This window comes from Euprymna scolopes, chromosome 5 (assembly GCF_053919585.1).
Source record: "Euprymna scolopes isolate OS-2025 chromosome 5, ASM5391958v1, whole genome shotgun sequence".
NCBI lineage: Eukaryota > Metazoa > Mollusca > Cephalopoda > Sepiida > Sepiolidae > Euprymna > Euprymna scolopes.
Window position 1 is genome coordinate 83,379,357 of NC_136486.1, and position 23,413 is coordinate 83,402,769.

At 32.9% G+C, this 23,413-nt stretch overlaps 1 protein-coding gene across 2 annotated transcripts; it reads left to right on the forward strand.

The window, feature by feature from the left end:
* Window positions 1-812: 812 nt before the first annotated feature.
* On the forward strand, window positions 813-23,039 carry LOC145276899 (3-oxoacyl-[acyl-carrier-protein] reductase FabG-like). Of its 2 annotated transcripts, none has more exons than XM_080128345.1 (9): window positions 813-1,535; window positions 11,774-11,904; window positions 12,805-12,897; window positions 14,692-14,777; window positions 14,889-14,982; window positions 16,596-16,665; window positions 18,887-18,923; window positions 19,162-19,225; window positions 22,495-23,039. In XM_080128345.1, the coding sequence occupies exons 1-9, from the start codon at window positions 1,481-1,483 to the stop codon at window positions 22,639-22,641; spliced, it is 777 nt and encodes a 258-aa protein (XP_079984471.1). In that variant the 5' UTR covers window positions 813-1,480; the 3' UTR covers window positions 22,642-23,039. The 2 variants fall into 2 exon arrangements, with proteins under 2 accessions (XP_079984471.1, XP_079984470.1); XM_080128344.1 differs by lacking the exon at window positions 22,495-23,039 and adding an exon at window positions 19,307-19,583.
* The last annotated feature ends 374 nt before the right edge of the window (window positions 23,040-23,413 follow it).

Below are 23,413 nucleotides of genomic sequence, written 5' to 3' on the forward strand. Positions count from 1 at the left end.
GTAGTAACTGAACGATTATTTGTCACATTATTTATTTTGAAAAAAAGTTTTACTCTTTATGAATATTAAAAGAAAAAAGTTACTAAACATTTATTAATAATGTCTCACTTTTACATACATTTGTTTTTAAATTTCTTTTTAAATGACGACTTTTTTTTTTTTTTTAATAGCATTTGCGGATGGATATGCTGACATTTGTTTTTAATTTCTTTTTAAATGACTTTTTATCGACTTTTTTTTTTTTTAATAGCATTTGCGGATGGGTAAAAAACGAAAAAAATAACTAAAGCATTTACTGACAATTTCTCAGTATCTTAACTTTGATAACATTTGTTAAAAATATTTGTAAAAGTGAGAAATTATCAATAAATGGTTTAGTTATTTTTTTGTTTTTTACCCACTATCCGCAAATACTATAAAAAAAAAAGTCGTCATTTAAAAAGAAATTAAAAAAACAAATGTCTGTAAAAGTGAGACATTAATAATGTCTGACATTATTAATGTTTAGTAACTTTTTTTTTTTAATATTCATAAAGAGTAAAAGGTCGACCTAGACGAGAGTACCCAAAATGGCCGACCAGGACTGAGATATGACACTTGACCGGATGTAATGGAAGAAATATCTCATGTATTTAATTTAAGCCGTCGTTTCGTATCTTACAACATCGTATCTTACAACATATACAACAAATACTTTATTGTAACTTTTTCTTTAATCTTTAATAATTTATAAATATTTATATAAAATTATCAGAAAAAAGCCAAATGTTGTAAGATACGATGTTGTAAGATACGAAACGACGGCTTAAATTAAATACATGAGATATTTCTTCCATTACATCCGGTCAAGTGTCATATCTCAGTCCTGGTCGGCCATTTTGGGTACTCTCGTCTAGGTCGACCGAGTAAAACTTTTTCAAAATAAATAAATAATGTGACAAATAATCGTTTAGTTACAACAACGTCAGTAAATAAAAAAAATGTTACGTGTGCTTGCGTCAGGAAGGGAGCGACGCTTGCTTTTCATGCTGGTCGCCATGGAACTCAACTTCCAAGGAGTACCGAAAAAATTCTCTTTATATTGCTTATTTTTGAAAAATAAGTTCAGCTTATTTGTAAACTGAACGATATGACCACTGTTTCCATGGATAAAAACCGGTGAATCGATATTTGTGTCCCTTTCGTTTTTGGTTTGGGTTGTTTTGTGTTCGAGGTTAATCGCCACCTAAACTTCAATCCTGCCAACCTTTTTTTGTTTTTGTAAATTTAAAACGAGCAAATGTTTCGTTTAGAATTTACATTTTGGCATTTCTAAAATTTAACATTCTCAAACAAATTTAGAAATCCATGCTTAAGATGGAGGTGGGGGTTGTTAGCTCTCACATTGTTCGAATGAAACTCTCCTAAAATGAAACCAATTAATTTGCTAGTGTAATGAAAAGATAACTGAACTTTAGAAGAGAAACCCGTTTAAACGGAGATGGCTCTACAAAACGGACTGTGTAATCTGAGTGATAAAATCGCATTGATAACAGGTAAAGTTGGCTTTTATTTTAGTTTTAATAATGGAGAGGATTGTCGCATTTACAATTCAATCTCGCAATTAAAATTAAATTTCGGTGCATCAGAGTGATGCATATGCATGCATCACTCAGTGTACAATTGTACGCCATGTGAGAAGGCAGTTTGCTTTTTCAAGCCGTCGTTTATGCTACAGCGCGCGTAGCGTAAACGGAAGCTCCAAAATGGTGGAAAGTAGTTCGTGGGTTCAGGGGTTAATACCATGCAAACGGTAAATTTGCCCCAAGTTTGACTCCTCAATTACCTATAAAAAAAAAAAAAATAAATTAGAGTGGTCGGTGTTTTGTTTGTAGCGTATCTGGATATTTACCCATTTATTTGTTCTATATTTGTTTTGTGACAACTTTTTCGAATCTGTGTAAACAAAACCGACGGTCGACCTAGACTTACAAATGCGGTAAGCTCATGTCATTTTTACTTTCTATGGTTTTGATATACCCGCGTTTTGGTGCTAATACAGAGTGATGAGTACCCGCGTTTGGTAATAGCCATTGAGAGCGTATGGTGGTTATATGAGAAAATAAAGCTGTGTACGACGCATTATAAATGTTTCCTTTCTGTGCCTTACGTTATACATTTAGTACATTAGGGGTCATTTCCAGTTAAAAGTTTATTTACTGCACTCATCTGAACTAGAGAAAATCAGGATTAAAATGTGTATGTCTCGTCTAAATAACTAACGATGAATATCTAATATGGCCGACCAGACGGGTAATCAAAAAGTCGGACCAAATTGACAACTGGCCTTTTTTTTTTTTTTTTTTTTTTTTGGCTTGAAGTTTGGCTTGAAGTTTGCGCTTTTCGGATTATTTTGTTATGTGGATATTTTTTAGGGGTGGGGTGAGGGGTTGTTAGATATTATAGTTATAGGTAAAAACATTAGAAACACTTCAAACATTGGGAAAGGCACTTAAACCATAAAAAATAACGGTAACATAATTGCATAAGCATCAAAATTGTTTTTGTTTTTTGTTTTGTTTTGTTTTTAGTTAAATCCGGCTAAAAAAAAACAATAATAAAAAATAATCCGAAAACCGCAAAGTTCAAGCAGATATCTTAACTGTAGTTTCATTGGACAAAACAGGGGAGGGTAGAGCGGTAGCCCTTGATATATCTAAGGCTTTTGACAGGGTATGGCACGATGGTCTTCTAAGGAAAATTAGATCATATGGAATCACTGGAAGAATTCATAATGTAATTAAATCCTTCTTAAGTAAGAGAAAAATCCAAGTTGTCCTCGACGGTCGTACATCTAAACAATATGACATAAATGCGGGAATACCTCAGGGGTCTATCCTTGGACCTCTATTATTCCTGATATTCATAAATGACCTCCCTGATAAAATTGTTTCGGAGATGGGTTATAACAGATATGAGGGAAAAACAAATGAACACATATCTGAGGAAATGGCAGAAACACTACAATCTGTAGTGGAAATGGGGACAAAAATGGATGGTCACATTCAATGTTGCTAAAACTAAGCTTGTTTCCTTCAATAACCACAAGAAACCTTCTCTACCACCAATAGCAATGGCCAAGAACACATTGCCTGAAAGTACTTCTTTTAAACTCCTCGGCCTAACGTTTACAGGGAATATGAACTGGAATAGATACATTAAGAGCATTGCCAAGGCTGCTGCAAGGAAGGTTGGCTCCCTCTACCGTGATAGAAAACTACTTACACCTGACAGTATCCTGTACCTCTATAAGGCCACCATTCGCCCATGTATGGATTACTGTTGTCACATCTGAGCTGGTGCATCTGCTGCTTGTCTCTCGCTCCTGGACAGGGTTCAAAAGAGAGTCGCCAACCTGATAGGTGCTGAACTGTCATCTAGGCTTCAGCCTCTGTCCCATCGACGAGATGTTGCATCCTTCTGCCTGTTCTACAAATACTTTAATGGTGAATGCTCTGACGAACTGCAAACACTTGTACCTCCTCGACGTAACTACCCCCGACAAACCCGACAAGCTACTAAGTCTCATCCCTTTACAGTAGAGATCCCTAGGTGCAAGAAAGCCTTTTACTCCAATAGTTTCTTCCCCAGAACTGCAGGTCTTTGGATTCTGCTTTCCCAACTGTACTGATATGCAGAAGTTCAAGTGTAATGTGAACATTCTACTCATCTCCCTTCATAATGCTCCTGCTAATCAAGTCCCTGATAGTAGCCCCCTGCTTCAAAGTGGCATTGTGCCTTGTTTGGGGTGAAAATTGAATTTTAAAAAAAAAGCCAAATTGAAATTTTTATTTGTTACGTTTGAATAAAAAGTAATTATTAAAGCAAAAACAGTCGTGTTCTCGTCAAGTTTTTTTTTTTTATTCAAAAAAAATAAAAGGTACTCATTTTTGTTTACAAGTGCTACTGCTACTAATCTGGACTTTCACCAGTTTTGTTGTTAATAATTACCTATAACTATAATCTCTGGGCCCCCCACCCCTCCAACAAAAAAACCGGCCAAAAAAAAAATCCACCAAGAAAATAAAACATGACAATAATCCGAAAAGCGCAAAGTTCAAGCCAAAAAAAAAAAAAGCCAGGTGTCGAGTTGGTCTCATTTCGTTTTCCGGTACGCTCGATCTGACTTTTTGATCACCCGTCTGGTCGGCCATATTAGATATTCATCGTTAGTTATTTACACGAGACCTACATATTTTAATCATGATTTTCTGTAGTTCAGATGGGTGGGGTGCAGTAAATAAACTTTTAACTGGAAATGACCCCTAATGTACTAATGTATAAGACACAGAAAAGAAACATAATGCGTACACAGCTTTATTTTCTCATATAACCAACATACGCTATCAATGGATATTACCCCGCGTTTTTATTGGTTACAAAATGGGTGACTGATTTACCAGAACGTTGTAACTAAAAAGTGAGCACCACTTTCAAATGTTGAAATGATTTTTTTTTTTTTTTTTTTTTTAATAATCTGGTTAATTAGTGTCCAATCAATAATAATCCAGTGAAAAAATTAAAAAAAAAACCTATCAGTATAGAAATCACGTAGGAGGGGGGGTACAACTCCGCCATGTGTTTTATGTAAAAATAAATAACTTTTATAAATTTTTGTCTATCAAATAATTTACACCGTTGAAATACATGTTTGCCAAAAAAAAAAAATACTCAAGCTCGGATCGAAACCAAAACCTAAAGAAGCATGATAACCATTAGACCAGCTTGCCAAAATAGCTTAAAAGTGCTTTCAAACCTCGAAGTTTGATCTCTTGGCAACCTATTTTTCCCGATGAAAACCGATTAAAAAATTTTTCACATGTCTGAAAACCCTAGATACCAAATTTCAAGTAAAAAATTTGTCAGGTACGGGGTGGAACGATAAAATTGTCGCCATGGTTCCATTTCCGTTTGATGAAAACCGGTTCTTTTTTTTTTTTTTTTTTTCAGATCATCTACTAGTTAGCCAGTTGTGTACAAATTCTAAGAGCGATATGAGCCTTCTATCATGTCTGAAAGTGACAAGCGAGATCAGAGATGTGCCGCTGTATAACTCATGCTCTCTACCGATCCAAGTTATAACATTATTATGTACTGAAGAGTGTGATGATCCCCTGATGCAATCAAATAACCGCTGACAGACCCTGGGTGTGGCAGCAGGAATCGGCGCCTGCCCAGAAGTCCAAAGAGACCCAGGCTTGGCTTTAAAAGGAGTGTTATGGCTTTGTATCCTTCTCTCACTGCCCCCTCCTCCTCCCCTAACCTGAACCCGCTGGACTGCTTCGTTTGGTCATCCGTAGAGAACATCACCAACATGACCTCCCACAATACCAAAGCTAGTCAGATTGTCGTCATCCACTGAGTATTCACTGAGCTCCCGCCAGCGCTTGTGGAAAAGGCATGCTCCCATTTCTGGACCTAGATTGAGACGGTGATTGAGGTTGAAGGCGGCTACATTTTATAGGTGTCAACTGAATTACCTGAATTGATTTTTTAATAAGTTTTAAAATAAAGCTGTTGTGTTTTCTTAAGGGCGACACTTTTATCATTTCAGCCTGTATATAGGTTGAGAAGTGTCCTCACAAAGAGACACATTCTCACTTTTATAGATATACTAGCAAGCTGCTCGGTGTTACCCGGTCGTAAAATACGTCTAAATTTTATATTTTAATTCGTACAGAAACTGAGACATGTGAGCATTATATTTTTTTCTAAATAATTCACTTCTTGTAAATAAAAAATACTCAAGTTGAGATCGAAACCAAAACCTAATATTAGTGAGTCAAGTAGGCCAGCTTGATACGATCTTTAAAAAGTGTTTTCAAACCTATGTATTCTTAAGTAATCTGTCATGCGAACCATTCATGCATGTGCATTTGTAAAACAGTTGACAAGTAGATAAAAATCCGATGACTACTACATACCAATGTTTCAATTTTAACTCCTTAGCAGCCCTTTTTCCGGATGAAAACCGGTTAAAGTTTTCCACATGTCTGAATACCCTGTATACTAAATTTCAAGTTTGTAGATAAAAAATTCGTTGAGTAGTGTCTTCCCACACACACACACACACACACACACACACACACACATTCTCACTTTTATAAATGTATAGATTACAAAAGAAAAAGAAACTTTTAGATACAAAATATAAATTTGGAATTTTTATTTGTTGCTTGTGCAAAATAGTCATCTAAGAATTTCATTACTTGCAAAGATTTCTGAGTCATGATGTATGTATCTATGTGAACGCTCAGCAAACAAAACAAACTTTATTTGTGTGTAATTTTTTCTTGATTGCTCAGAGGAGAATATTAAATTTTCTTATTTACATGTCCAAATAATTGTCTTTTTTTATTATTAATTTTGTATTGTTTTCATAGCAGTGAATTTAAGATGTTCCCTATGAAATTAATATCATGGACTTTTTATATATGCTTTTGGGGGGAATTAAATTTGTATAGATATGTGGTAAGAAACATTTGTGTTAAGGAATATTAATAATACATTCTACAGTTTACATATGTTTTTAAAGCATACTGGAGAACTTTAAAGACGTTATGACTGGTTTTTTGAATAGTGCTATTATTTAGAAACTCATTCTTAACATGGGAGAGGGCATTATTAACTATTCTGTTCCTACACCATTTTTGTATTTTGCATATCAATTGTTGACTATTTTCAATTGTTTATGAAAAAAATTAAAATAGTATTGTGTACACTAACAGCATCGACTTTGTTTTAAAATAAAATTAAATCTTTAGTTGTCTCATGATTTTCAATAAATTGCAAAGAAAATATTTGAAAAAAATACTTAGAATATTCCTAAGTGCATTTTATATTTTTACAAAAATATATGGATTTATTTAACAACTTGCAGATTAAATTGTAATGCAGAAACCACTAGATGCGTTACGATTAATGTCAGTAAGGAACTTGTTTATCTCCTAAACTATCATGACCGATTTTTTTTTTCCATCTTCAGTGAAAGGAAAAACTCAGTATTTTTATTTTAGACTTTGCCTAACATGACTACACACAAGTTTAGTTGAGTAATAAGTTCAGAATATTCATAGCACTTCAAACTGGATAATATATATGAGGGACAGAATATTCATAGCACTTCAAACTGGATAATATATATGAGGGGTGTGCAATAAGTAATGCCCCTGACCCACATCTCATAGCAGTAGAGCAACGAAATTTAGCATAGTTTTTAGTCTTTTTCTACATAGGAACCACCCAGAGTTATGCATTTCTCCCATCGTTTGATGCAGCTCTGGAGACCGTTTTTGTAGAACACCCCAGGTTGGTCCTCCAACCACGACGTGACTTCAGAAATCAAGGCTGCATCATCTGGGAAACGTTTTTCTTTCAAAAACAAGTTCATGGCTGGGAAGAGATGAAAGTCAGAGGGTGCAAAGTCAGGAGAGTAGGGAGGATTTCATAACCACACGCCTGTGCTTCTGATCTGGCGACATGCGAGTTGTGGACCGGAGCGTTGTCCTGCAGGAGGAAGGTACCTTTGCTGATCTTGCCCCACTTCTTGATTTTGATAGCTTCCCTTAATTTCCTCAAAAGTGAAGCATAATAGGCTCCTGTAATTGTGGTACCCTTTGCCAGGAAATCTGTCATCATTATTCCGTCCTGGTCCCGGAAGACTGAGCATGACCTTGCCAGCGGAGGGCTGCACTCTTACCTTCTTTGGAGGTGGCGAATCCAAGTGCTTCCACTGCATTGACTGGGCTTTGGTCTCTGGATCATAGTGATGGACCCAGGTTTCATCCTGTGTAATCAGTCTTTTGAAAAACTTTGACTCATGTTCTTGGCACATCTCCAAATTCATCCTCGAGCACTTGACGCGTTCTCGTTTCTGGAATGGTGCGAGCAACCTGGGAATCCATCTGGCAGACACCTTATGCATATGCAAATGGTCATGAATGATAGTTTCCACAGACCCTGTACTAATCTTGACATCTTGGGCTATTTGGCGAATAGTAATGCGCCGATCTTCCAAAATGGCAGCCTCAACTTGACGGACAGATGCCTTATCAATGGCAGAAGGGGGGGGGGACCAGGTCTGGGAGCTGTTTCCACAGACTTCCGTCCATGTTTGAATTCACGATGCCAGCATTTTACAAGGTCATATGATGGGGCATTATCACCATAAGTTTCTTTCATTTCATCAAAAGTCTCCTGCGGTGTGCGTCCTTTCAAATACAAAAACCGGATCACTGGTCGACCTTCAACAGGCTCCATTTCACACCTGACTCTGGTCAAACACCTGTAAAACAGAAACCACAATTAGTTCAGAGCTGTAATTTGTCACATAACCCGTAGAGATATAAATCATTGCACATGCAAAATTTCAGCTAGATCAGACAACTGGAAGTGGGCCAGGGACATTACTTATTGCATGCTCCTCGTAGGTATAAGATACTTTATTAAAACAAAATAACTTTATTTTGGAGATTACAAGCATTGCTCATTCTCTATCCTTATTTTTCTTTTATTTCCCACTAGTTCCCACTCCCACTTTCAGATTAATTTGCTTATTTTCAGGTTTTGCAGCCCTGAAAATAGTGTGCCGGCTACATTTAGAATAGATTTAGAGGGCTTTACTAACCTGCCAATTATTTAATTTTATTTGTTTCTTTTTTGGTTGTTTGTAATTTGTCACACTCTAGCTTACATGTCATTTTTCTTTACATAAAATTAATATTAAAACAACATATTCATAAAGTGAATGCAATATTCAGGTGATTAATTCGTTTAGAGTAAGCTTTTAAAAAAATTGTAAGACAAAATCTTATATGATTATTCCCCCCCCCCCACCTTAATCCCCAAACAACTTTGACCTCCTCGTATTTTCAATTTATTGTTAATTTTTGTTGCAAATCAAATAAACTGACATTTTTATGTACACACCATTTGAATTAAATTTTATGAGAACATTTAAGATATACAGAAATTGAAATCAAAATGAGACAATGTCTTTGGAAAAATTAGGAACAAATAACTTTGAAATAATTACTCTTTATAGGTGTAATTTATAGTTAATTACAATTGTTTGTTACTTTGAAACAAAAAAATTCAACCTCCTTTGACAATTATGTCTTTTACGTCATATCTCTACAAGTTAATAAGATAATTTGAACTCCTACATTTGATAAGATAGTAATTCAAATTGGTAAATTTGATGCTTTAGTGTTGTGTGGTGTAAGAAAGTTGTGTTTAACTTTTGATACTTTCTCTGACTTAACTGAAAGAAACCTGTAAATGGAGATTTTGTTTAATGAAAGGTTGTATCATATATACTGTGCTGTTATTCTCAACAGAGTAAAAATATTTAATTATAATGTTTTCTTTAATAGTTATTACCAAATATATTTTTATGTAAAATCATTGGAAAAAATATCTCAAAATTAAACAAATAAAGACAATAAAATGTTTAAAGTCCAATTTTCACTAATAATATAAAATCATAAATATATTTCATAAAATAGTGAAGATAAAGCCAAAATGTCCTACACAATATTGAAGGCCAAACTTAACAAATTAATTATAACATTTTCTTTAATAATTACAATCAAATAAATATGTTTGTAGAATAATCACAAAAAAGCTAAATACAATTTTTGAAGACCAAACTACTTCAAAAAATTTTACTAATTTGGCCTCACAACCCTGTGTCAAGTTATCAGTTGGAGCCCCTTGTATTGGAGCCCTTCCTTTGCAAACTAAGTACCACCTACACCAAGGTGTTGGCAGTATCCAATGGCACGCAATCCAAAGTTATTGCCTATGCTGATGACGTATGTCACTGTGTATCAGGCTTTTGAGACATTATCACTGTAAGTAGAGCACTCAAACGGTATGATGATATTACAGGAGTCATAGTCAACGTCAACAAATGAAATGGTCTAAAGTTGACTGCTTGGGGTGGCATTACCAGGCTTTTTCTACTAGTCAGGTGGCCTGATTCAGATGTTTGCCATTTGGGTCAAACTGAGTTATTGTGAAGGTGACAATCGACCATACAACTACAAGATAAACACGAAGAAGAATGACAGACACTGATATTCATTTAATAGTCTTATATGGATATTGTGTTTTATTCACAGAGAATCGAAATGGTAAATTGTAGGTAATGAAGATATTCAGGATCAGTTCAAGTGAGACGGGATCAGTTGCTGGAAATTGGTTGTTGAACATCAGTGAGCACTGGAACAGGTAGTTAGACATAAGTAGGCACTCGAACGGGTAGCCGGATGTCAATGGGTTCTAGAACAGGTAGCCGAAGGCCAGTGGGCAGAACGGGTAGCTGAACGTCAGTAGACACTGAAACAGGTAGATGGATGTCAGGGGGCACTGGATCCGCTAGAGTGAGCCGGAGTTTACTAGCTGTAGATGGGAGTCTCAGAAGGCAGGCAGTAGTAAGGAGTGAAGTTTGCCTTACAGGTGGTTTGTGGTAATTATCTCTGAAAAGGACCGTTTGAACTACCACTGCTGAGACCTTGCAGTTGCTGGGCTCGGTTGACTTGACTGGGTGAATCAGTCGCATTTTGGGAGGTTTCCTGCTCCCTCACCAGCTTAGGGCTTTTTTGCTGAAAAAGCACTGTATTTATCAAAGAGTGCTGATGTTATAGGAATGATGCTGATAAACATGCAAATGACTATTATTAATTGATGATCAAACTTCTTATAATCAAACGTGTTTTAGATGTATATCGGCTGTGTTTATACTAATTTCAGTTCAAAATCAAAAGTCTGTTGTTTTTGTTTAGTTATGAAAAGTCAAGATTTATGTGTGTCTTCTCTTGATTCTGATAAAAACAAAATGGAAGTCGTTAAGCACACATGCGTGTTGCGACTTTAAGGATTGTTGGTCATGTGTCTGTTTCTACCAAAAAGCGTAGCCATTGTTTGTTTTGTTTTTTTTAGTGGAAGCGGTGATCTGACACACATTGCAACAGAGTCTCCTGCTTGAAAAGAATTGGTTGGAAGTACTGTCAAAGATTTAAGTGTCAGTTAGGATCAGTAGATAGAGATAAGCCATGTGTTACTTGTGTTTTTTCTCTCCTCTTTTACTGCTTGGTTGTATTGCCTCTACTTGCTTAGCAGCTTTTACTCTTTGTCTTTTTTCTAAGAAGGCTGCTTTGTTCTTCAGTAAGTTGTGCAATCATAAAAATTGCTGAGCCATTCAGCAAGCGTGATCAGGTCACCCAACTTGTTCATTTATGTGAACTGGAAACACAGACTAACAAAGAAAGCCCCAAAATGTAGTGGTCAGCATAAGTGAAAAACAGTAATACTGCAGGCTCAATTCCAGCTACTTTATCCGACTGTGACCATTTTTAATCTGTTGATGCCTTACATCCACCAGATGTATTAATGAACAAAAAAGTAATTACTTTCTATGAGATGGTTGATATTGCCACAGCCTGCATATTTCTATTTATTCACTTATTTTTTAGTTTGTGGTTTTACACTGATTATTGTTGAGCCATACAAACACTATCATGTTGTCTGAACTGCCAGATCCAATCTCTTATCTTCAAACTTTTCTCATTTTCCTGATTTTTTTTTTTTTATATATATATATTTTTAAAAATCTTTGTTGCTTTGTTTAAAAAAGATTTACACTAAACAAACTACAAATAAAATTGACAATATGTTTTTCATCTCTGATAATAAAGTATTTATAAAGAAAATCTTGGTTAATATATTGTAGGAGGCAGTTCCGGAATTGGAGCAGCCACAGCAATTTTGTTTTCCAAACTTGGTGCTTCCACTGCCATTGTTGGAAGAAACGAAGAAAATTTGAAGAAAGTTCTTGCGGAATGTGAAAAAAATGGGAAAAAGGTAAAAATGCTTTTGCATTTCAATTTTTTACAGTTAATTTACAACTAATTGAAACAATTATGCAAAAATATTTGAAATTGTGTTAATATTTTACATTTTACTAATGTAACATTTAAAAAGATGAACCAGTTTATGGGGGCCTATTTTGTTTTAAATAAAAATGGACAAATTTCTAATATTTTGAATAAAGAAAATCTGTATGATGAAAATTTATTTTTGTTTCTTTTGTTGCAGATTGTAAGCATTCATATAAATGGATGTCAATTCATATAAATATTCAAAATTAAAAGTTGGTTTTTACTTTTAAACAATTCATGGATTTCAAGTAACCATAAGTATCTTTTTATAAAGTGTAGAACTTAAATTAATGTTTCCTTTTTTATGTTCAGACAATCTGGGGATAAGAAACTTGTAGGTGTCGTTTCAAGAAATCTCATCAGCGTTAAATTTAAAATGTTTAAGTTGGAAATCAATTTGTTTCTATTGTCTGTGAAATAAAAGAATTTCAAAGAAACACTTGTCTAGCTGAAAACACTATCAATAATTCCCCCCACTCTTTATCTGTGCCTAAACCTAAACGTAGATTCCATGAACAAAGCTTCTTTCTTAGAACTGCACGCCTGTGGAATTGTCTTCCGTTTTCCTGCTTTCCGGCTGACTACAATATGGTTGTCTTCAAGTCTAACGTAAACAAGTTCTTGATGAGCCGTTCCATATAAGTTACTAGTATTTCCATTACTAATGATTACTATATTGTCCAATTTCTACTGTACACTCTTTAACCCTTGTCCTCGAGTGGTTTCTGGGCCTTGATAAGTAGTGATGCCTATGTAAAAAAAAAAAATTGTTTTTTGTTGTTTTAATGCAGCGACTTTTCATTGTTTTAAAATTTATTTTTAGCACCTCATCATTGTAGCTGATTTGGTAAAAGAGGAAAATGTAAAAAGAACTCTAGACAACACTATTGCATGCTTCGGTAGATTGGATATTTTGGTAAATATTAACTTTATTCTTGTTTTTATTTTTCTACTTGCTTATTAATAAGGATCATGAATACAATAGCCACCTCATTGTCTCCATAATTCATTAGTGGTAAAATTATGAAAGATATATTCTGTTTTATGCATTCAAATTAAAGCTTTAAAAGTTAACTCCTCAACATTTTGTCATATTATGAACTAGCGGGGGTACCCGGCGTTGCCCGAGTGTTTGTTTCCGGGACGGGGGGGGGGGGGGTTAAAAAATGTTATGGTAGGTAAGTAGGAAGGATCAAACCCGGAGTCATGAGTAAAAGTAGGAAAATAAAGTGTGAAAAAAAAAAAAAAAAACATCTGCAACGTTAACAGTTCGGCCACCAAGAAAAGTCCATTCCAGTTGTTTAGGAAAAAAAAAAAAAAAAAAAAACGACTACGGTAGGTCGGCGCAAACGTGAAAATATAATGTGAATTGTCCAGCACGCTAACCACTACGCCACAGAGCACTGCAGCTTAGTTTAGTGATTTTAAATAACTTCACATGAAAGAACTACGAAGCCAAACCGGTGTTTTCTTCTCAACTGTTCCTTGTGAACGATCCCCAAACGGTGTTAAGTGGTGGCAGGGGGAGGAGGAATTTATTAGAGAGAAAATATTTTACCACTTCCATTGATCTTAACCGATTTTGGCTGTGACTTCTCAGCAGAAAAAGTATAGAAATCTAAGATTATCGAGGAATTTGAGAAATAATAAGCCTGTAACACACCTCAGATATTGTTCTGCCGTTTGTGCATATTATATTTGCATGAAATATCTTGATTTTTAATCCTATTAATGTCAAAATCAGACGGGAAAAAATGAGTTCATTTTATTTATATAGAGATAAGCGAGAAAGAAACAGACAGCATAAGTGATTGATTATTCAATCGTTTATTTTAAAAATAAACTAAAAAAAATAAAAGGTGTTTGTCAGTTCAATAATGGAGTCATCCCAGCTGTCTTGATACCTTGTTTTGATTAACAAAATATAGCAGTAGTCCTTGCTGATGGTAGTAGCAGTGTTAATAGTAACCGTGTTTTGAACATGCAGTTACTATTATTTGTTTTGAATTTTAAAATTGAAGAAAGTTTATTCAATAGTCAAGCACGAAATATAGCAGAAATTCTTTGTGAGGTTCAAGTGAGGAACGCTGGGGATTTGACCCGTGGTGAGTAGTGGTTTTCTGATGAAGATGTTGAGGATTGACCGGTGGTAGTCCAGTGATGTCCAAAGTACTTCTTATATCATGCTTGTGATTGCCAAGACCCATTGGCCAAGGTTAATTTGAGTTGTTCGCTTGTGTCTTGCTTCTGTCAAAGGTTCATCTGGCATATTCCGTGCTCTCTCGAGTTTTAACTCTGGCTGATGAGTTTGGCTCCTCTCTATTTAAGAGCAAATTTAGCAGGTGCCCAGCTCTTACAGCAACTGTCGTCTGATTGGTTGAGGTTGGATTTTAACAGTCAATCAAACTACAAGAAATTAACTAATCAGAGTTGAGTATTTACATAAATTTGTAAATCTTATTACTGTTCATTGCTGCTGCTATTATCTTGCTTTTATAGTTAGAGCTGCTAAATTGTTGTTTTTCTGTTAATTTTGAATGCCATTATTTATTAGTTTCATAAATCGTAATGAGATCTTACATTCTACTTCATAACAGTATCAATCATGACTTCATGTGCATGTATGTATGTGTTTGTTACATGCGCACATAAATATGTTTAAGTTTTTTCTATATTCACAAAATCTTTTTTTAACTGTCTTCAAATTTAGGTGAACTGTGCTGGTATCTTGGCACATGGAAGTATTGAAACAACCTCTTTGGAGCAATATGATAGTGTTTTCAATATCAATGTAAGGTAAGTTATGTAAAATTTTACGAATTTTTTTGACATTACAAGCAAAACTTTCATTTAATGTCAAACCTGCTGCTGAATTATTGTATACATTTATTGTTCTTTTATTTCCAGGTCAATTTACCAGTTGACCATGTTGGCAGTTCCTCATCTGATTACGAGTAAAGGCAACATCATTAATGTGTCCAGTGTCAATGGAATTAGATCAGTAAATAAATCTTCTTTTTCTATTGTCCATTTTATCTTTTTGGTTCTTATTTAGAATTCAACTTAATTTAAAAATACAGAAAAATCTTCATGGGGTATGTACTTGTTATGGAATGAAAATGTCAGATTCCAAAGATCCTGTAAATTCATCAAGTTTTATACCAAGCAAGCCAAGAGCTGCCATGTGTTTTATATGTTAAAATTCAAGGGCAGGAAACTTAATTCAACTATTGAGTTTGTATTTCAAATAATTAATACTTTTATAAATTTTTATTTTCTTTGTTAAAAAAAAAAAAAAAAATACTTGATCAGTTTATGATTTTTGGAGTATGACATGTTCATTCCATGATGAGTACATACATCATAAAAATATAGTTTTTTTTTTATATATAGAAAGTCATATTTTTTAAATGATTTTTAGCAATTTCAAGAGTAAATAGTATTCATTATAAGGCTTGTTTTGATAGATTGAATCGCCTCCCCCTTATTTATAAAACATGACCTATCAAAAAATAGTGTCTTGCATCATAAAATTTGATTTTTATTTAAAAAAAAGAAAACCCCTACTTAATCAATTTACGTAATTTTTAGAATATGACATTTTCATTCTGTGACATACATCATAAAAATTTGCCTGTATTTTCTGTATTTTTTAAATTAAATCGAATTCTAATTAAAAACCATCTTTTTTTCAACAAACTTATCTGTATGCAATAATAAAGAATTTATTAAAAAAAAAGCTACTTACAATGCATTTGTTTACATAAGTCCTGCAGATAGAAAAATGATTAAATTTGCACAATTTTCATGAAAAATGATAACTATTTCTTCATAGATTGGCATGTTGTAAATAATTGTAAAAATATGGCCATGATCAGTATAAAATTGTTATTATTTTATATGTAAATATACATTTTTGTTTTTTAAGAATACAGTCGGTGGTTGTTCAGAATACCCCTATAATAAAAAAAAAAAAAAAAATACAAAAAAATCTGTATGATATATGTACCCATGACAGAACGAAAAGATGATATTCCAAAAATCACATAAATTGATCAAGTATTTTGTTTTTATAAATAAATCATTTTTAAACAATTTTAATAGGAATTACATGGCTGATCCTGCAAGTTTGAATTATTGTGGAGTTATCTGCCTTTGTTTCTTCAAAATGGCAATGCAAGACAGTTTTTCACAAAATTTGATTTCCTTTGTTAAAAATAAAACTACTTGATTAATTTATGTGTTTTTTTGGAATATGACATTTCCATTTCATCATGCATACATACACATTTTTTGTTTTGCTTTTTAATATAAGGGGAATTCTGGACAAGAATCAAATAGTATGTAGATCATATTTCGAATAACTTGATTTTAGTGGGTATTTTTTATTGTTTGAATACATGTAAAAATACACAATTTTAAATAATATGAAATCGAAATTAATTAATGTCCAACAAATCTGATTTCTATATTAAGACATCAAAGTAAAATAAATTTTTACTTGAAATAACTCTTCTAATAGATATTATTGAACTGCAATAGAAAAGAAAATATTTTCCCCACATGCATGCAATTAAAACTTTTTATTTAAATAAGATTTCTTTACTCTTTCAGTTTCCTGGTGTCCTTGCTTATAACATGTCAAAAAGTGCACTCGATCAACTGACCAAATGTGTTGCTCTTGGTACGATTATATAAATATATAAAGAATATGTCTTTTAATAGAATTTGTATATATTATTATAGAATTATGATTTCAAAAGTAAAAAAGAGTATTTGAATATCATCAGCTAGAATTGAAATGAAAAGCAAAACTCTAGCATTCAAAGCTGATGACGTGACCACTGTCCAATGTGACACGCATATGAACTGATAAAAAATAAACGATGAATGTACTAAATGTATAACGATTTTTTCAACTTTGACCCCATAACAACTATTTTAACCGGCTAAGGACCCATATAAGAACGGTCCATAAAATTCCAATCATTTGAGGCCCTCTCTTCAACTTTTAGTTTTGGGAGAGATAGTTTGAAAGTATCGAGACAGACATAGTGCCTTTAATATATTAATTTTTTTTTGGAATGCCATTAACAATAACTTTAATGGCTGATGAGAAACATTACTTTCACTTTCTTTTTTTATGAATGATTTTTTTTTTTTTTTTAAAGTATTAACTAGGTATGGGATGATTCCAATATATTTTTTCCCTCCAATTCTGAGTATTTTTTCATTTCTAAATATATACATGGGGGAGGAGGGTGCAAAAAAATAATTCATGTAATAATGTGTATATACGTTCACAAACATAAAAATGCACTTGTGTGGACGAACTATAAATTTTTGTCTTACTATTCACTTAAAATCAGTAAATATTTATCATTTCATCATTAATACAAGCCATGGAAAATTAAGTTTTAAGCAAAACAAAAAAAAGCAATAAAAGAAAAAAAGGCATAAATTTTTATGATTATCATACCTCAAAAAGTTCCAATTTTGTTTTGATTCCTGATTTTTCTTAATCATCTCAACACTAGTATTAACTTTGAATTCTTTTTTAACTAGCACTTGAAAATACATTTTGAAAGACTTTAAGCAATAGAGGAATTCATTTTCTATAAAGAAAAATTTTTTTTTTTATTTTTTAAGAGTAAAAAAAGAAAAAATATTTAAAATCTGAGAACTTAACTGAGTCTCAATGAATTTCAAATTAAATATTGTTAAATATTAATCTCACTATAGTCATTCCTCCATCACATATTCCTCTCCATAGTTTTCCTCAAACTAGCCAGGACTATTGAAACTACAAAAGTCATGGTGGTGGCCAGAAGCAACATAATCAAATCTGTATTTCACTCCATTTCTTTGAAGTGCTGTCAAAATATTTGCAGCGGCTTGTATCAAACAAATACTCCAAAATAATTTCCAGTTGATAGTATAGTATACCAAATGTATACCACTGCTTTCAAAAGCTAAAGAAACTTTATCTTTCAACCAAATAAAATGGTTGCATAGTTTTGAACATGTTTTATGGTAGTTACTTATAAATACAATTATTTCCAACAAGTTATGTTTTAGATGAATAAATTCTTAGCTGCCACATGTATTCGGCCATGTCGGTGGGGCATTAGAATACACCGACTGCCTCCCTGCAGAGGGTAAAAGTCCCTCAATGGGGGTCCTGGATATGACCTTAAACTATATCCAGTGGCGAGGCCCCAGCTTGCAGGCTTTGGGGAGTGTGGAGCCACCCTTTAATTACCATTGCTCCCAGGTCCACTCTGACCCGGAGTGGTAGTACTTGTTAGGGTTCCAACTATGGGTTAAATAGAAACCAACTTGAAAACAACAAATATATTTTATTAAAAATGTTTTCTTCAAAATCTTTGGATTCGGCATTAAATAATCCGAAAAGGGTTGATATGCCGTAAAATAAAAACAACCAACCAACCACATGTATTGAAATGATGTTACATAACTTTGTGCATGTGGAAATCAATCGAGTAACCTTGTCCCATGTTAACTGGCGATATTCAAACATAATCAAATTGAGTACAACAACGATCAATGTTTGTTTCTAATTTTCCAACCAAAGAATGTGATTAAGATGAGATAATTTTTAGATTTGCATAAAATTTGGTTTATATATTCTCAATGAGATTAGTAAGCTTTGCACTACTTAAAATCCGTAAGAAAAGCGGTTATATTTTCAAATTGAAATATGAAAACTACATATTTTTCATATTTTGAAAGAATATAGTTAGATTATCATTAGATTTATAATAATTCAGCTTTAATAAATTTCATTGTTTCAAATTTTGTTTTCCATTGGAGGAGGGCTAAAATTTTAATTGAACTCCTTTGAAAGTTGTTTTAATATATTTTTTATATTTCTTTTAATATAGAATTGGCTTCAAAACAAGTCCGTGTAAATAGTGTTAAGTAAGTACTTCATGCTTTTTTTTTTTTTACAAGTAACAATTGTATTAGGGATAGGAAATAAGATAAATACAGTAATAATTCTTGTCTGAAATTTGCCAAAAGAGTCTAAAATAAAAAGATTACAAAGAAGCAATCTTAATGTTCTTGGAAACACAAATTTTAACTGTGGTTTAATATTTCTTTTTGAATATGGTGGGGGTTGACAACATCAGTAATATGTTTATTTTATTTTCCTCAGTCCTGGTGTAATTATCACTGAAGTTCATAAAAGAGCTGGTTTAGACGAGGAAGCTTATGCTAAGGTAAGAAAATTAAATTACTTTTATTTTTAAGATGCCTATAGATTTTATAAAATATGTAAATATAATTTTTTTTTTCTTTAGTTCTTAGAGAGGAGCAAAGGAACGCATGCACTTGGCCGGCCTGGAGAATGTGATGAAGTAGCCAAAACAATTGCTTTCTTGGCCTCAGATGAAAGTTCTTTTATAACAGGAGCCTTGATTCCTGTGGATGGTGGAAGACATGCAATGTGTCCAAGATAAATCAACAAGTATTGAATCCATTGAGGTTTTTGCTATAGGAACACAACACGGAATTGGAATTTGATAAATGATGTTTAATAAAAGTAAAGAGAAATTCTTTACTCAATATTTTTTTTTTTTTTTTTTTGTCTTTTCTTCTTTCCCATTATTATTTTTCTAAAATTAAGAGAAAATGCAAAATAGCACAGCACTCAGTAAGTTCAAGGCCTGACATAGATAGCGCCATTATAAAAATTATATACATTTTTTTGGTACATGTACAGTTTAATCAAGACATTAAAAAATGAAAATATCGAAGAAAAAGTTATATTGTATGTATCCGTTTTGAACTGAAGATCTCCGAAAAAATTCACTTAATTTGATAGAATAGTTTTTTGTTTTTTTGTTTGTTTTTTTTTTTTTTTTACAGCAGAAAAACACATTTTTATGACAATACGTTGAAAGCAGACATCTTGAATTTGTTTAAATTTTAGAAACGACACGGGAGATAACTCCAGTTAAAGCGCCGACTCTCTCTCCCTCCCCATCATTATTACTAGCTTTTCTTCCTAAAAATCGAACCTTTTGCTCGGTATCATAACAAATTGTTTTTTCGCTATAAAACAAAAACTACTTGATGAAATTAAGTGAAAAATTTTTTTTTGAAAACTTCATTCCATAACAGATACGTACAATTTAAATTTTTTTCGATATTTTATTTTTTTAATGTCTTGATTAAACTGTACAAGTACCGATTTTTTAATTAAGTACTAATCACCAAATGGCACATGTCAAAATTTGAGTCTAGTCAAATAATTTACAAATTAGTTATTTAAGCAAAGTTATTGTTGCAAATTTGAAAATAGAAAAATCTAAATTTTGTGTGGATAAAGCATGATTTCTAATGAGGAAAAAAAAATATTGTTTCAAGCAAAGCTTGATGACCTGATGAGTGTTATTCTGACTCTGCTCTCTTGAAAAGCTACGTTTGCATGTCATGAAGGGTACATCAATTTAGAATAATACTTTTCGGGCTAACTAATGCACTGGGAGTCTTCCCGTAGCTCATATCAATAGTGCTGGAGGGACTGAAGCAGTTCTTTATGGCATACTTGAATGATATACCGGTTTTCTCCCGCAGTGCTCAGGAGCACATTCAGCACTTGCAGTCTTTGATCAGCTGAGAAAACATGGGTTGCAGATTAAACTACAGGAATGTCAATTTCTGCAGGAGGAGACGAGATATCTAAGTTTGTTATTCATGAAAGCAGTGTGAAGCCTGATAATGACAAAATCGAAGTGATGCCTGCTCCCCCTATGGTCAAGGAGGTCAGGGGATTCATAGGGATGATTGGGTACTACAGGCGATTCATACCAACATTTTTTTAGGTTGGGTACCTCACTCATGGATTTGAAGAAATATGCCTGGTTCAAGTGGAGCAAGGACTACCACCACTCGTTGGACACATTAAAAAATCAGTTGTCAGCGGTACCTTTAATAGCCTATCCAGACTTGAGTAAACCTATGGTTCTGTACACTGATGCCAGCAAAGTGTATTAGGGCCTACCTTACACAGCCCTGTCCTGAAAGGGATGGTTCTATACCTGGCATTAGAGTAGGTCGATTTTGGAACCCTGGTGAGGCAATGGTGATGATAGTTGGGGTTTGACAAAGAAAAGACCTACACAAAATATTTTTCTCAAAATCTTTATCTTTGCTTGAAGAAATGAATTTAAAAGTTGAAAAATTGAAGCGATTAAAACCCTGTCGGTGAATTGTTAAGAACGTCCAGTCATCCAAACAATCCGTACTGTTAAGAAAATGGAATCGTTATTTAGAATATGTTTTAAACTACATTTTTAAATAAAATGAGTGAGGATAATGAATTAATAAAATAAATATTAACTGTAAAGGCAAAATTATGTTTTTTTTTAAATAATAGCAACCAAAGTTTGCTTTTTCATTTCAGGAACTTTTTTTGGGTGGAAACATTTTAGATTTCACCGTCGCAAAACGCTCATTATTGATATTGAAAATTAACGTTTATTTATTATTTAATTTGAAAACATTACAATTTATGCTCAATTATTTCGAAAGGAAAAACGAAAAAGACTTAAAATATATATTATTAAATTTCAAGTGTCTGCAGTGAATTTAAACATATTTCTTTTATCTTTTTTTAATTTGTTTTTTGGTGCAAAAATAATGGCATTTTTTGACGTTCAAATTAACGTCAAAAAACATTATTTTTGCACCAAACTACTATTTCACATCAAATTCTATTTGAAATTTTTATTAAAATATGGTAATATTCCAGTTTTATATTAAAGCAAAAAAAATAGTCCATACAATTTTATCCTACACATTCTTTATGAAACATAACCACGTAAATTTTCAAGTTTTTCTAATAAAAATACTTTGCAGAAAATTAGTGTCAGATTTTAATTTCTTTTATTTTTAGTAAGTAATTGTTTTTAAGCAGTGTTTTTCTTCTAAAATTATAGTTTTAAAATCAGATAACCCACAAAGATTAACACGAGTAAATAAGGAAACTCCTTTAAAGGTTTTTTATTATTTGGGCATCTGTTATTGTGCTAAAATAACTTGTTTAGACAGCCATTCTTAATATGGGAAGGATGTTGTATTGTAACTAATCTGTACTTTCACCTAACAATGTAATAAACAAAAATATTATAAAAATTAAATTTAACTTGAAAATACTATTAAAAATAACATAGTAACATAGATGCACAAGCACTGGTTTTTCAAACTCTAAACATTCGTTAAAAATGGCACAGCTACAGCAAGAATAAATCTTTTTGAATAAATTCATTTTATCAAAGGAGGAGCTAAAATCTGCTAAAAATGTCTGAACTAAACACTACTATGCCTCTGATTGTGTTTGGTTCTTTCTCTTCAATACATCTAATTCAACTCTACAAAGTTTTTCATTATTTCTTATAACTAGCACTTATTTTTTTACATATGAAACTGGAACATAGCCTAAAACAGTTTCCTTCAGTTATAATCTATTTATTTTACTTTTCAGATTAGAATGTCAGTAAAAGCACGGCGTTCAGTTTTAACTCGTGGTTCACAAAATTTGCTGGTCCACCTTGTCATTTGGATGAAACAGCACCCCCAACTTCACAAGTCATCCAGTTTAGTTATTTCCTCGAAAAGTTATCCAACTTAAAAAATAGTGAGATTTCTCAGTTAATTGCCAAGGAAATAATTAGTATCCGGCAAGCAGTTAATCCACAAATACCCTTGTTAAGGTAACATTATATAGGACAGAAGGTCAATATATTTTGCTATAAGAGGGCCAAACAGATTGACAGGAAATCTCTTGCAGCAACCAAAGTGAAAAGAATAAAGGAACAGCTACACAGACCGTTTGATATATTTTCTTGTAGCTGTAAATTTCTTGTCTTGAGATGTGCTGACTTTGCAGTAAAGTGCAAGACAGAAAAGTATCAAACAAGGCACATAATCTGCACTTGTCCTCCTAACAAGGAGGTAAAATTAATTCTATAGATTCACCTGCAATTATGTTCCTTTTTTGTGGAAAATAAAATAATATATTGGTATTTATTATGTAATCTGGCTCTATTATTAAACATGCAAATTTTCCAATTTTCAGGTTCCACTAGAAGAACTGCCATTTACAGCAATTTTTAAATTAATTGATGAAACAACAAAAAGCCTAACAACATTTACTGGTCTTTTGGGGAAACTTTGTATCAATAATTATCAAGATTTGCCTCAAGTAGAATTTGAAAAAAAATTAGTGTCCCTCCCGATCATCATTATCTGACAGCAGAAGAAACAAATAATTTAAGTGTGAAGACCAGAGGCTACATTTTAAATATGCTGTTGTCATTTCTTGTGGAGAAGTTAACTTAGAAAATTGGGCCCTTGAATCGAGGAAGATGGCTAACATAAGCCACAAAATTAATGTGTTTATG